Below are 14,998 nucleotides of genomic sequence, written 5' to 3' on the forward strand. Positions count from 1 at the left end.
AGATCTAAGACTCCTGTTCGCTCCTATCCTTGCCCAATTTTAGGTCCAATTGATGCATCCTCTTCTTCCATCGAGAAAGAAAATAAATTTAAAATAGAACCAAGCAAAAGGAGGAAAATCAAGAAAAGAAAAGCTGCACATCTCGATATAACTACAACTACTTTGTCCACAACCGATGTCGCAAAGTGGGGAGAAGGATAGGAATACCTTCCATCAATCTTCTACCAAAAAGGGAAGGAAGTAGGTCCCTTGATGGAAGGATTGGCTGATATGGAGTGGGAAGAAGAGGCTAAGAATTTAGATCTTTGGCAGGAACGCTCTTCCTCCCTTTCAGATGCCTTCTCTTACATGTGATTTCGTTGTACCAACCTGAAAGCATCCTTAGCGGTGCAAATGTTCAATCCTAAAAATATTGGACTGGGCCTGATCGCACACATTTGAAGTAAAAGATGTCGACTATGAGAAGGAGAAATCGCAAGGAAGTTTGCTAAGATGTTGAGTGGCTTGGCGAGAAGGTTGATTAGCACTTTGCATATTTCCCCCCTCACTGATGCCAAAGGTGTAACATCCCAAGAGCGGGCAAGGTCAGGGAGTGATCGCCGGTGCGAAAGGGCACGGACATTGAGCGGCTCATGCCAAATCTTGCAGCTTGGGGGTTCATGAATGAATCGAATCAACACTTGAAAGAGAGGGATTCCAGAGACTGTGCTGGTATGGGACGGTACAGTTAGGAATGACTTATAAGAATTAATTAGTACTACCTATACTAACAAGATGCATCTACTTTTCGGTAGCCCGGATAGGAAGAACTCCACAGTTAAGCGTGCTTGACTTGGAGCAATTCTGGGATGGGTGACCTCCTGAGAAGTTTTCCCGAGAAATGTGCGAGTGAGGACAAAACACACTGAAAAGTCTCGTGTTAGTGTGTGGGGACAGTCATTGATTCTTGCAAGTGGCCGGGCATTATAAGTGGTATCAAAGCAGGGCCTCTCTTCCAGTACTGTGTGGTTCGAGGCAGAAGCTGATGGGCATGTAACATCCCAAGAGCTGGCAAAGGTAGGGAGTCATCGCCGGTGCGAAATGGCACGAACAATGAGCGGCTCATGCCAAATCTTGCAGCTTGGGGGTTTATGAATGAATCGAATCAACATCCGAAATAGAGGGATTCCAGAGACTGTGTTGGTGTGGGACGGTACAGTTAGGAATGACTTATAAGAATTAATTAGTACTACCTATACTAACAAGATGCATCTACTTTTCGGTAGCCCGGATCGGAAGAACTCCACAGTTAAGCGTGCTTGACTTGGAGCAATTCTGGGATGGGTGACCTCCTGGGAAGTTTTTCCGGGAAGTGTGCGAGTGAGGACAAAGCACACTGAAAAGTCTCGTGTTAGTGTGTGGGGACAGTCATTGATTCTTGCAAGTTGTCAGGCGTTACAAGTGGTATCAGAGCAGGGCCTCTCTTCCAGTACGGTGTGGTTCGAGGACAAACCAGGCGGAAGCTAGTGGGCATGTAACATCCCAAGAGCTGACAAGGGCAAGGAGTGATCGCTGGTGTGAAAGGGCACGGACAATGAGCGGCTCATGCCAAATCTTGCAGCTTGGGGGTTCATGAATGAATCAAATCAACACCCGAAAGAGAGGGATTCCAGAGACTGTGCTGGTATGGGACGGTACAGTTAGGAATGACTTAGAAGAATTAATTAGTACTACCTATACTAACAAGATGCATCTACTTTTCGGTAGCCCGGATCGGAAGAACTCCACAGTTAAGCGTGCTTGACTTGGAGCAATTCTGGGATGGGTGTCCTCCTTGGAAGTTTTCCTGGGAAGTGTGCGAGTGAGGACAAAGCACACTGAAAAGTCTCGTGTTAGTGTGTGGGGACAATCATTGATTCTTGCAAGTGGCCAGGCGTTATAAAAGGTCGATGGACACTTTTCTCCCAGGGTAGAACATATTTAGTCTGAAGAGTGGCGGCACTACCAGTCAAAAGCCAAAACGAACACAACAATATGCTAGAGGGATTACACCGGAGGAAGAACAGAAATATGCAAACCGGGAGGGAAGAAAAATTCTGGCAGAATTTCAGTGAAAAAAATTGGATAGGATTTCTAGGGGGGTCAGTGTCTATTTATAGATACTGACCGGTCACGATGAACCATCGTGACTGACGGCCGTGAACGGGTGCAACCAGTTCAGTTCAAAAATGTTCAAAAAATCGGCGGGAAGCAACGGATAGTCCAGGGGCATTTTTGGACAAAAAATTAAATTACATATATGAACCGAACCGAACCGGCCGGATGGCGGTGGCGCGCGTGTGTGTGGTGAACCTAAGTCCACCTAGGTCCTCCCCTTCCAGAAAATGTTTAGTGACCCAAGGGCCATTTTAGGAGAGTGAGGTTGGAGCTTATAAACTCTCACACCTCCTACTAGTTGTCAAACGTGGGACTTCTTAAATTCACACACTCCTTCAACTTCCCTTTTCTCTTTTTTTCCTTAACCTGCTTCTTATTCATAACCAATAGATTGTCAACATAAATTTTAACAATTCTAGGGATATTTTATCACAAGGGCACTGTGGATGGGGAGTGGTTTAGGCATAAAGCACGAATGATCTATGCTTTATTTTATAGGGATGAATTGGAGAAAATAAGTAAATAAATAAATTTTGCTATCCTATCAGGTGGCGAAGCAAGCAAGATTAATAAGTTAGGGCCAAAAAAATTTAGCTAGCGCCAACCATTAAATTTTATATCTTTAACTTAGCAATGGTTATTTACCTATGTCTAAAATGTGACTAATTTTTAAAAAATTAAAATTGGTCCAATCTCATAGTGTGATCTGTTACATAAACTTTCAAAAACTAAACAAATGATTAGATAATTCACTTATTTATTATCCTCAAAACTAGACAAGGTGTGAGACCCAATAATAATCTTCTATAATTTAAACTCCTCTGATAGGCAATTCTAACTAAGTTAAAAGTCCTATTCTTCAGAATACATTTTAGGTATATTTATCAGTTTTACTTTTGTTCAGTGTTTATATTAGGGTTTTATGTTTATCATGTAACATGATATAACATCACTTTCTTACACACACATTAAAGAGGTGGGGTCCACATGTTTTCCTTTCTCTTTCATCATTCCACTTTCTCTCTCTATTTTTGTGTGTGTGTTGGAAACAACACTTAAATCATGTAACATAACACTAATAAAACCCTTTATATTATATGATTATTAGATATTTAGATTAGTAGATGATATGTGTATGCATTGAACTATTCTAAAGTTATCAAATTAAGTATCTTTGTCTCTAATTTTTTAGTTTTTGGTAGTTTGTACATTATATTGAATCATTCAAACGTGACTCAATCAAATTAGACAACGGAAAGTTGATGTTGTTACCACACAATCACGATGACGTTGTCGATTGTATGATTGTTTACACACATTTATAAATAAACAAATAAAAACAAGTCTTGGAGTCATAGAGTCTAATTAAGAATGCATACTCTCTGATTTATTTATTAGAATTTTCAATTAGCCGGCTAAAGCAGGCATGGCCGGCCACGTTAATGGCATGCTTCTGCCATGAAGTTTTTGTATATATAACACTGAAACTGACACTGATACTGCAACTTAAAGAGTATCTCAGAGACATATAAAGTTGAATTTAAAGCAGAAACAGAAAGAAAAGAAGAGAATAACAATATGAGACAAGCTGGTGCATATTCAGGGTTACTATGTGGTGGCATATCAGGAAGGACAGGGCCTCATTCTCTTCCCTTAGCAAGGATCAAGAAGATCATGAAGAAATCTGGGGAGGATGTGAAAATGATATCAGGGGAAGCTCCCATTGTTTTCTCAAAGGCTTGTGAACTCTTCATTGAGGAGCTTACAAGAAGGTCTTGGATCATGGTCATCCAAGGCAAAAGGAGAACCTTGCACAAAGAGGATGTGGCCTCTGCTGTTATGACCACTGATATCTTTGACTTTTTGATCACTTTGGTTTCTAATTCTGGAAAACCTGTAGTTGGTGCTGCGGCCACTGTCATGGAAAATGAAACTTTGGAATAACCTTTATAATATGGTTCTATGTAATTATTATAATATGGATATAGCTAACTTAAGTACTTTATCTGTTGGTTATGCATTCTCTTTACTCAAATGAAGTTGTGTTATAGTTAGTTCAAGTTCTTTGATTCATCACAATTCCAATCACGTGAAAGCCCCATCCGCTATCCAAAGAAAAAAGATTTAGCAATAGTTACTATTTATGTATTTATGAAATTCTCTTCATGCAGCTAGCTAGGTACATATTTGGTACATATTTGGACAACCCAAGCCCAAATTATGGAAATAACAAAAATCTAGAAACATTAGGTAGACAAATCAGACGAAGTCACTAGAACTATGTAGTTGGACTACAATGATCTAAAGAAAATGCTATAAATAAGCCTTGTCACCATAATGTATTGTAAGTCAACTAACGTACGTAATCCAGAAGAAGATGCTTAAGTATATCAAGATGAAAAAGTAGTCTTACATTTCACGGTGGCCTTTCTTCCTCTTCTGCATATGAAATAGAGAGCTAAGAACAGGTCACATAATATTGCGGTGGTGCTTCCAACTTCAATTCCTACCTTGATCTTGTGTCCATTGTTTTTCACATAAAACACAAACATTTAGCTAAACCTGAAGGTTATATGTCATGGGAAACAAACATTGTGAAGAACATGTCACGAATCAATTGTTCCAAAAACTTAAGCAGGTGAAGGCACATATATGGTTTTTATATTTATATTTTTGACACAATCCCTCCTGCAAACGCTGAACATGCTCAAATTTCATAGGAATAGATCATCTCATGTGAAAAAGTGGTCATGTTATTTGATCATAGTTACTTATTGATGAAGAGATAAGAAAGAGAAAAATATATAATTTTTAAATAAGTGATTGGGATCAAATAACATGACCACATGATCACTTTTCACGTGAGAAGATCCATTTTCAAATTCATAATATTCGTTAGAAGAATGGGACTGTAAGAAAGGAATCTTAATGACTTTGGTCATAAAGGCTTTTATACTATCTACCTGTTTGAATTCTATTTTTTTTTTTAAGATAGAAGCTATTTATAAGTAGAAATTAGGCCAATCAAATTTTGAGAAAAACTTATATGAGGAAAAGCTCTTTTTTTATAATGAAGAAAAAAGTTAAACGCCAAAAGTTCCTAGAAGGAATTTTTTTTAAGCTCTTATCAATTTTTCTTGAATTATGTATTTTTTTTTAAACGAAGAGCTATGAGATAAAATGAGAGAGATTTTATTGAAATATGTGTTTTTAAGTTAAAATTTTTATATAATCACCAAATAATTTTTAACTTTTTTTATTTTTTCTTTAACTTTAGTTTAAAGTAATTTCTAAATTAAAAAAAAAATATAAACAGACTTTATGTCATGCAACCAATTATGTGAAAAGCTTGAATTGTTGGCCAAAGCACATGTGCAGTTTTTATATTAATATTTGGGCTTTGATTTTTTCATATTGTATGAGAATTGAATTTTTATGTTGTGATTCAACTTATTTTAGACCCCTCACTTATTAAAAAAAAATTTGACGTAAATTAAAGACTCACAATATGAAAAAACGCTTTCTCATGCAACAGCATCCTAAGAAGTGTTTTTCCCTTAATATTTGACAAAACACCAGCGACATTGTGCATCCTTGCTCATGCTAGATTGCTAGCAGCCAATATTGACTAAAGCTATCTCTGTCCTTTTATTTTTGGCCACACTTTGATTCCTTGGAACCGTTTGCGTTATGAACAAGCAAAAGCTAAAATGACGCAACAAATAAAGGACAAAGAAATTTAATGATATTTTTTCTATTTTAAGCTTTTGGGTGAAGGTTTATAATAATTTCATGAGGAAGGTTATATTTACAATTTTTTTTTACAACCATATTTTAACACCGTTGATTTTCGCCAATCAACGGTTATCATTTATTGTGAATCAATAATTAATTAATGAATTTAATTTGAGAAATCGTAACCGTTTATTGGGAGAAATCAACGGTGTTAAGATATAATTGTAAGAGGTTGTAAAAAAATTTTTATAAGTATAATTTTTCTCTAATTTTATTATCTTTCTCAATATGCTAATTAATTCTGCAGCACGACGGCACTGAGAGTTTAATTTGAGCAAAGCTAGCATGCATTGTATGGATCGAAGAATAATAAAGCAATAAGTAAAACACCACAAACAATTGTTACAAACTCGTGTTAGAAGAATGCAGAAAATTCGAGAGGTTTACGAATTTTTAAAATATCTAATTATTAATATTCGAGTGGCTAAAATAAGGTCATAGCAGACGAATTTATTTGATAAATAATTGTTCCGGCCAGTATAATTGGCCGGCGCTATGGTCAGGCCTAATATGAAAGGCCATGCCTAAAGGCTTAGGAGGACACCCGCAAGAGAGGTTCGTCTCTCCCCATTTTTATGCACAAATAATCATTGTACATTGAAAATAGTTGCCATGCATCTTGTTCAAGCAAGACAGGCTATAATGGCATACATTGTTGTCAAAAGTTGGCGTAAAAATTACGTTTTTATTGAAGTGATACATGTAAAACATAAGTAAAAATTCTCCTCAATAAAAATTGGTAAAAACACAATATAAAAATATAAGAACGGTACGTTTTTACTTAAACCAAAAAACTGAATCGGATCTTATACAAAAAGAATAAAAATAAATTTGAACCAGGTCAACTTTTAACCCATGACACAATTTTATTTTTAATTTTTTAAAAAAAAAAAACCTATTTCCATTTCCCCCAAATCAAAATGCACAGTATCTTCTTCTAATTATTTGGAAAAAAACCCTCACACGAGGTCGCTATTGCCGAGAAATAAGAGGGTGAAGCCATTGATGAAAAGTTTGAATACCAAATTGAGGTGGATTTTGAATCAATCTATTACGTATTATTACCAATAAATTTGTTATAGAAGCAAGAGAAGAGAACATGCAACTAATGCATGATCTGTTTGATTTGAATCAATTGATATAATTTAAGAGCTATTAAACTTTATTCTTTTGATGTTTTTGGACTTATATCTTATATATTTATGTGACTTATATATTTTTAAGGGTGGCAATATGAGTTGAGCCCGACGGGTCAACCCGCTAACCCGCTAAAACGGGACAGGTTGGGTTGAGATTTTCAATCCACCAACCCATCTCAACCCGCCCCACCTAGAAGTGGGTCAAAACAGGTTCAACCCGTCGCGGGGCGGGTTGACCCGCCGGGTTATAATTTTTTTTTTTTTTTTTACAATTAGGTACTATTTCATTAGTCCTTAAATTTTTGTGATATCCAATTTTTTTTTATCTTAGTACTTCCTAGAAAAAATAAAGAATAACAATTTTATTTATGACAAATGTTATCTATATATAAATTCCTAAAGAATGTTTGACAAATATTAGTTTACATTTAAGATTGACACTAAAAAAATATAGAAAAGTGTGAAATAAAACAAAATAATATTGAAAAAATTAATAAAATATAATTTATTTTTAAATTTTAATTAATTTTTTAATTGGCGGGTTGGTGGATTGATCCGTCAACCCGCCAACTCATCATAAAATGGGGTAGGTTCATTTTTCCAACCAATATTTTTTGGCTGAGTCAACCCACCCCGCCCCGTTTTTGGCGGGTTGGTGGCGAGACGGGGCGGACCAACCCAAATTGCCACCCCTATATATTTTAAATATGAAATTGTTCATTGAATTTTGAATAGTGATTTATATGACACACATATATATATATATATATATATATATATATATATATATATATATATATATATATATATATAGTGTATCTTGACCTTAAGTAGTAGAAACTTTACGTTTCATGTCGTTTTTACGATTTACGTTTCTACCTTCTACCATCTCCTTTACGTTTTTTGATTTTATTGTTATTATTATTATTATTATTATTATTATATAATAATAATAATCATAGATTATTGATGCTAATATTTAGCCCCTCCTTAAAAAATATGTAATAATTAGTTCATCATATTATTTTTAATAACACTTATAATTTTGATATTTTATTTTCTATCTCCTATCATAAAAAATCCTGGTCCGCTAGTGCATATCGATTTTCTACTGTAAAACAAACACAAAAACCAGCTATAGGCCTTGCACTAATATGGCACTGAATGAATCTAAATGAGCTTCAAGTTCTATAATGCTTAAACCACTGATTAAAGGGTCTTCATTCCTTTGTGATACATAATATCCATTACGTGCACGATCATTGTGTTACGATATCATCTTCCATAATTGCTAGGTAATAGCAATAGCTTTGTTAATACTGATTTGTAAAGGTGTATAGCTAGAGGAGTTGTTAATAAGTAATCTTGTGAGTAGTCTTCTGTTAAAGAAGTGTGGATGTGGCATTGCATTAGTGGTTAGTTAGGCCGGGTAGTTAATAAATAGGGGACTCTTGTATCTTTTGAAAATTCATTCAAAAAAGTAATAGAATAATCTTCTTTTCTACTCTTTCTTGTTCTCTGTTACTCTGTTAGGGCTAGTCCCTTATCACTAGTGCTTTCATTCTACATCATGGATGAGTAGGAGTCCGAGTCTCCACCATCCCTAAATCTTTTCATTTTTGAACACACACCAATCTTTTCGTTCAAGATGCTAACGTGAATGGAGCAAGGTCTCGTTGAAAATCAAGCTTTGTTCTCCAATATCAAGAATCTGTTGCAGCAAATTCACGCTGCACTTCTGGGTATTGATGCCTTGACAGCAAGAGCAACGCAATCTTCATTGAATCAAAGAACTATGCACCATGCTCCCAACCTGTGAAACACGGACACGCCTTTTTTGAGAAAAAATGCGTGTCCGACACGTGTCGGACACGGACACGTTCGGACACGCGTCCGACACGTGGTTGACTTTTTATGACACGTTGACTAGTGGGACACGCGAATTTGACCGTATCCGACACGCGGTCAACAGATGTGGACACGTTTTGCATTTTTTTTGTAAAAATAAAATAAAATTACAATCAAAAAAATTCAAAATATTTAATAAAAATCAAAAAGTGGAACCCTATTCTCCGATCCTCTCTGGCGGTGGAGGCTTTCTTCTTCGTTGTCGCCTGTCGGTGGTTGGTTGGTCTTCTGCATCTCCAATAATAATATAGGCAGTGGAAGCGGAGATCAATATAGCTCCTCCTCCGGCTCAGCCCACCAAGAAGCTCCTCATCAAGCTCCACAAAGGTACCCCATTCATTCTATGGTGCCTCTTTTCTTACTCTCTTCAGCTTCTGCGGATTTGAATTGTGTTAATGATTTTTATATGTTAGGAATAGAATCAAACTTGAAACTTTTTTTATACTGTGATGGTTGTTTGCCCCTTGTCCTGGCTATTTCTGGTTTAGGAATGAGATCGGTTCGAATGGTATGTGATACCTTAAATCTAAAATAAGAAACTAATGGTACATGATTCACGTGAAATTATTAATAGATTTTTTCAAACTGCTTTCTAGATTTTCAATACCTTTAAACCAGAAAAATAAAATAAAATTCTGAAACATAGAATGGAGGAGGAGGTTTTTCATTTATACAATAGTGGAATCCTACAGTTGCTCACAACATAGAACTGAGACCAAGCAATGGCTTCTTCTCTCATTCTCTCTTATTCTTCCATGACTTGCCCTCTGTCAGTTTCACTATCTCTCTGATTTGCCCTGTATTTCATTCTATCCTCAATTATTGTTTTCTTTGTTTTGCTTCTTTCGTTAATGTGATAGGACAATATTTGCATTTCTGTGATCAACCATTTTCACCATGCGCTATTTTTATTTTGTTCCACAATTGAGCCTCACATTCAGATATTGCTTGCTGAAATGACAGTATGATGTTGAAAAGAAAAAAAAATGAGAGGAATTTTTTGAGTTTCTAACTTCGCAACCCGGTTTGTTGGGTTTAATTTCAATCTCAACTTGGGAACTTCAATTAATCATGTTTGATTCTCATTTGAAAAGATTATGTGCAAGATTCTTAGTTCAATTTAACTGGACTAGTCAACTTCAACATGGGATAATTTGATGCTTGAAGCTAACTCAACTGCATATCACTTAAAGCAAATTAACATTACTACAATTTTCATTTCTGATTGATGGCATTTCCTTATTTTTTGAACATGTTTATCTTGTTTCTGGGCTTGCTGACGAGTGTTTTGTGAACAAAGCTCTACATTTTTTCAAGCAATTGATCATATAATTGGATTCAAGCATGTTATTATCTTTTATTGAGCTTTTCCTACCTCTGTCAAATTGTAGACCACCACTTTGTTCATGTAACATGCTCTGCCTCATTACAGTAAATATGTTTAGCTTTATGTCGTGCTAAAGAGCGTAGTTTATTTTAAGGTATATAATCCCATGGAAAAATTACCACAATTAGATATCAATAAATACATCATTCTAGGGCCAAGTCTCTGATATTATATATTAAAAATTTTATTTAATATCAAAACGTGTCCCAACGTGTCCAAATATGACATTTTTTAGAATTAACGTGTCGGCGTATCGTGTCGTGTCCTGTGTCCGTGTCCGTGCATCATAGCTCCCAACAACGCTGCAATCTTGGGTAGAGAAAATTGTTCAAGGGAAAATGTGGTGCTGCAAAGTTGCTTCAATAAAATTCACCATACTCCTAAGAATGTGTCGGTTGATGTTGTGGACTCTCTAAATTTGGTGGATCTGTCGTGGTCGACTTTTGGCGTATTGGCATTCGCGGTGATGGCGGTGGACGCAACAGGAGGAGAAAGTAAGGCGAAAGAAAATGAAGAAGCAAAGAATAAAATGGCTGAATCAAAGGAAAAGAATTCAGTTTCAGAGAAAGAGCTACCGAATTCAGAATCAGAATCACCATCTCCCTTGCAAAATTGTCGTCTCTTTGTGGAACGATCACTGCAATCTGTGAATTCATAGCCAGTGGTTGAGCAGAAATCACCTAGACCCACCTTCTCTCCACCAGATACACAAACCTCAAGATCTGCAAAGAGTTCAAAATTGCAGAACCAGTTGAATCTCTCTCAAGAAGATCTAAAGAAAGCAAAGGAGCAGTTCATTAAGTTGGGTCGCATAGCGTATAAAGAAATAACGTCCAGAGAACATGAGTAGAAATTATATGGTTATGCACACCAGATCTTTGCTGAAATGGTTGACCATAATGATACGTCTAACTTCAAGGTCATATTTTCCCCCTCAGATAAATTCGTGAAAAATAATGCATGTTCTTTATTCGTTAGGGTTTTATACATTAAAAATATATAAATATATATTCTATATGAAAAATTCAAAAAAATCAAACCACCAATCATTAAAGATTCAAAATATACTTAATATAATTCAACCAATTATATCCACAAGTCAATTTTCACAAGCTAATCAAAGTATCAAACAATCAAAGTATAAAACACATATTCCAATGGAGAAATGAAAAGGTATATTATCAAACTCAGGCCCTTCTTGTCCTTCTCATGCACCTACAATAGTATGTCAAAAGAGATCCCTTACCCAATATAGAATAGCAGAGGAGAGGCGGTATAATAGCCCATCTTAATTAATTAGTAAATCAAGTGTAATTAATTAATTAAACATGTTTTAGTGAGTGAAATTAAGTATAAGGCTTAATTAAATGAATCTGAGTCACTTTGGAGTTAAAAAGTGTACTCAGTGAAAATTAAGGGGTATAAATGGGTACTGGCAAAAGTACCCAAAATATAAAAATAAAAATAGTAATATTCCTAGAATAATATTCCAGACTTTTGGGTAAAGTTTGGTAATTATTGGAGTTGAATAGATAGACGAACCAATACCCGCTTTAAGCCACTTAACCTATGTTAAGTGACTAAAAGCCAAAATGAACCCAAACCCCCCCAAGCAACCCGTCGAGCATCAGAGAAGAGGAAAGGAAGAAGGAGAAAGAAGAAGAAGGGAAAGGAGGGAGGAAGAGAGAGTGAGAGCAAATCTTAACCGATTGGAGTGATTCAAAAGCCTAAATCACTCTAAATCTTCCCCTCTTTCATAATCCTAGCTTTGTTTTGAGTGGGGAGCATTGTGGAGAGAGATATTACCTCTCAAAAATTCGGCCCTTTGGTGAAAATTGGGGTTTTGAGAGTTTCTACCTCCATTGAAGCTTGAGGAGCCATCAATCCTTGGTTGTGTGACCATTGGTGGTAAGATTCTAACCCTTGAACCTCATGATTCCTTGAAATTTGCATGAGTTAGGGTTTGTGAATAGTAAATTGGGATTTTTATGAAATGTAGTTGAATTAGCTATGTTCTAGGAAGAATGGAGCTTAGAGCATGTTATGGAAAATGCTAGGAATGTCATTTAATCGGTGGAAATGAGCCTAGATAGTCATTTGATAATTGTTCATAATATGGGAAAATTCATGCTTGGATTGGTTAGTATTCTAGCATGTTGAACAATTAGTGAGTTGAATGATTGATTGGATCCTTGTGATGTCTAGGAATGAGACATTTGGACCAACCGTGAGTGATCAACCATTGGAGCAAGCTATGGAGCTTGAATAGCTCATTAGAATTGGTAAGCTCATACTTGTGTTGTGCTTTGAATTGAGTAATTGATGGTTGATTGTGAAATACTCTTGGATGCAATGTGTTGATTGCATTACACCATGTGTAGGTGTATGTTTGTAAAAGTTGATTGCTGAAACTGTTGGTGAAGAACAAAGGTTGACTGAAGCATTGAGGTAAGCCTTCGGACCTTGGGTGTAATTCCCTTGACTGTTCTACCAAGCCCTGAAAGGGTAGAGGTTGTGATTGTGTATATAAATGCAATAAAATAGTGTAATGCTTTGTTATACGTATGTGTATGCATTTGGTGTGGCATAGGATGGTGTTTCCCTATGTTGGTATGTTGCATGACGATGCGTAAATCATACTTGGTAGTTAGCTGGCCAGTAGGACTATTTGCATCTGAGTTTCCTTAGGACAGCTTGAGAGCTCGAGGGATTTCTCCTGGAGATGTATTGCACTTTGCATAGATATGTATTTACTGCATTATTATTGTTATTGCTATTACACTGATATGGAACTGTGGGGTGGAGAGATGCTCCAAGGACCCCTGGTTTACTGGATATATTCGTATATCTCACCCCGTGTTGTGGGGACCCCCTTTCAGGTAAGGATGCTGCAGGAGCCTCTGGTGGCAAGTGGCCATATCTGGATTATGCATGAAATATGGCATTTCTTTGAGTTTATGCATGCCTTTTGTAGTTGACATGTATAGGATTTTATTTTGAAAGCCCATGGTCATTTGTATATCTTGATTCATTGGATGAACTTAGCCTATGCTTATGCCTTTGGTTACACCTTTTGTTGATGGGAGCCAAGGGAATGATCATAGTGTTTTGTAAGCTAAGTTCTATGATTTGTAAAGGATATGTAATGTAAATGATGCCTACTTGAAATTCAATATATGCATGCTTGTTATGTATTGAGTTGTTGAATTGGTTGGGCTGAAAATCAATTAGGTACCCTTTTGTTTAAACTGGTAAACGATGAGAAAACAAAGGTCATGCTGCCCAAATTCTAGCTAAATCTCATGAGGAGAGGTTGGATGAGTGCTAGGATTTAGTTTTGGGGCATGGACAATTGGGGTTTGTTATGGGGATGCATCTTCCCCTAGGCTTGGACCGAGTTCCCAAGCGCCCTGCTGCCCCTGCGAGTGCCAATGCATTCTGCCTCCTCGCGCTGGAGCGCCCAGGATTGCGCCCTGGCGTGCGCTTAAGCGCCCTTTGCTGCAGAAAGTTGGGTGGCTTACTGCCCCCTCGTGTTTTAGCGCCCAGGGTGGGGCTTAAGCGCCCAGGGTTGCGCGCTTGAGCGCCCTGGTCCGCGCTTAAGCGCCCTTCGCCACTGAAGGAGGAGATGCTTCTGTCTCTGCGCGCTAAAACATCCCCGTGGGAGCTTGAGCGCCCAGGATAGCGCGCCTGAGCGCCCTGTTGCGCGCTTAAGCGCCCATCCACACTGGAATGCCTGATGCTTACTGCCTCCGTGCGCTTAAGCGTCCAGATGGAGGCTTTAGCGCCCGGTAGCGCGCTGGGCCTGTGACCAACACTCTCTTGTGTTGCTTCAAATTGTCCTAACTTGGGCTACAGTGCTCCGATTTGAGCACGGTTTGAAGCCACGGGTAGCTAATGAAGAAACCTACAATATATTAGAAGTTGTGAAATAAATAAGAAGTAAATTAATGGTTTAAAAATGGAAAATGAACATGATGTTAAGCTTAATTTATCTGTTTCCGCAAGGTAATATGGTTATGATCACGAAATTGGGTATTATAAGTTCGGTACGTTTTAAAATGAAAAATTTATCCGGATTTTAATTGAACCCATGTGATTGTAACTGCGCTTAATATCATAATGCGATGTTAACAAACCGGTTCTAGAACGGGGTGTTACATTTTATGGTATCAGAGCAGTTTCGTAGGGAATAACTGTTAGCTATTGTTGAGTATGCTTAGTGTTTGATGCTTTATAGTTGTTTTAGTACTCTTTATGATTATTGCATTTGTGATCACTAAGTGTGGGCCTGATCAACTCACTTCTTTGTGTAACATGTGTAGTGACATGACGAGGAACCGAAACAACCCCGGACCATCAAACACCAATGCTCAGCCAGAACCTGTTTTGGCTGCTCTTGTGAGGCCTAGAAGTGGCCGTGGGGCAATGGGCGTACAGCCTGATCCCGTGGCTGAAGCTCTTGCAGCCGTTCAGAGGGAGTTGGCTGCTAGCAGGCAAGCCAATGAAAATCTGATGAAAACAAATGAAGACTCGCGGACTGCCATAGCCGCAATGATGACTGAGCTGAGGACGTTGAGGGGTCCTAGGCCCGTGAATCGGCAACCCACTCCTCCTCCTCACACTGCTACGCCTT

At 37.3% G+C, this 14,998-nt stretch overlaps 1 protein-coding gene across 1 annotated transcript; it reads left to right on the forward strand.

Moving 5' to 3' along the window:
• Positions 1-3,714: 3,714 nt before the first annotated feature.
• Positions 3,715-4,080, forward strand: LOC133317272 (nuclear transcription factor Y subunit C-2-like). Its single transcript, XM_061519132.1, has one exon. It carries the CDS (start codon positions 3,715-3,717, stop codon positions 4,078-4,080), a length of 366 nt encoding a protein of 121 aa, XP_061375116.1.
• Positions 4,081-14,998: the final 10,918 nt, after the last annotated feature.

The sequence above is a fragment of the Gastrolobium bilobum genome, unplaced genomic scaffold (genome assembly GCF_033153095.1).
Source record: "Gastrolobium bilobum isolate Gb01-03AN ecotype WA unplaced genomic scaffold, APGP_CSIRO_Gbil_v1 utg3449, whole genome shotgun sequence".
Classification (NCBI taxonomy): Eukaryota; Viridiplantae; Streptophyta; class Magnoliopsida; order Fabales; family Fabaceae; genus Gastrolobium; species Gastrolobium bilobum.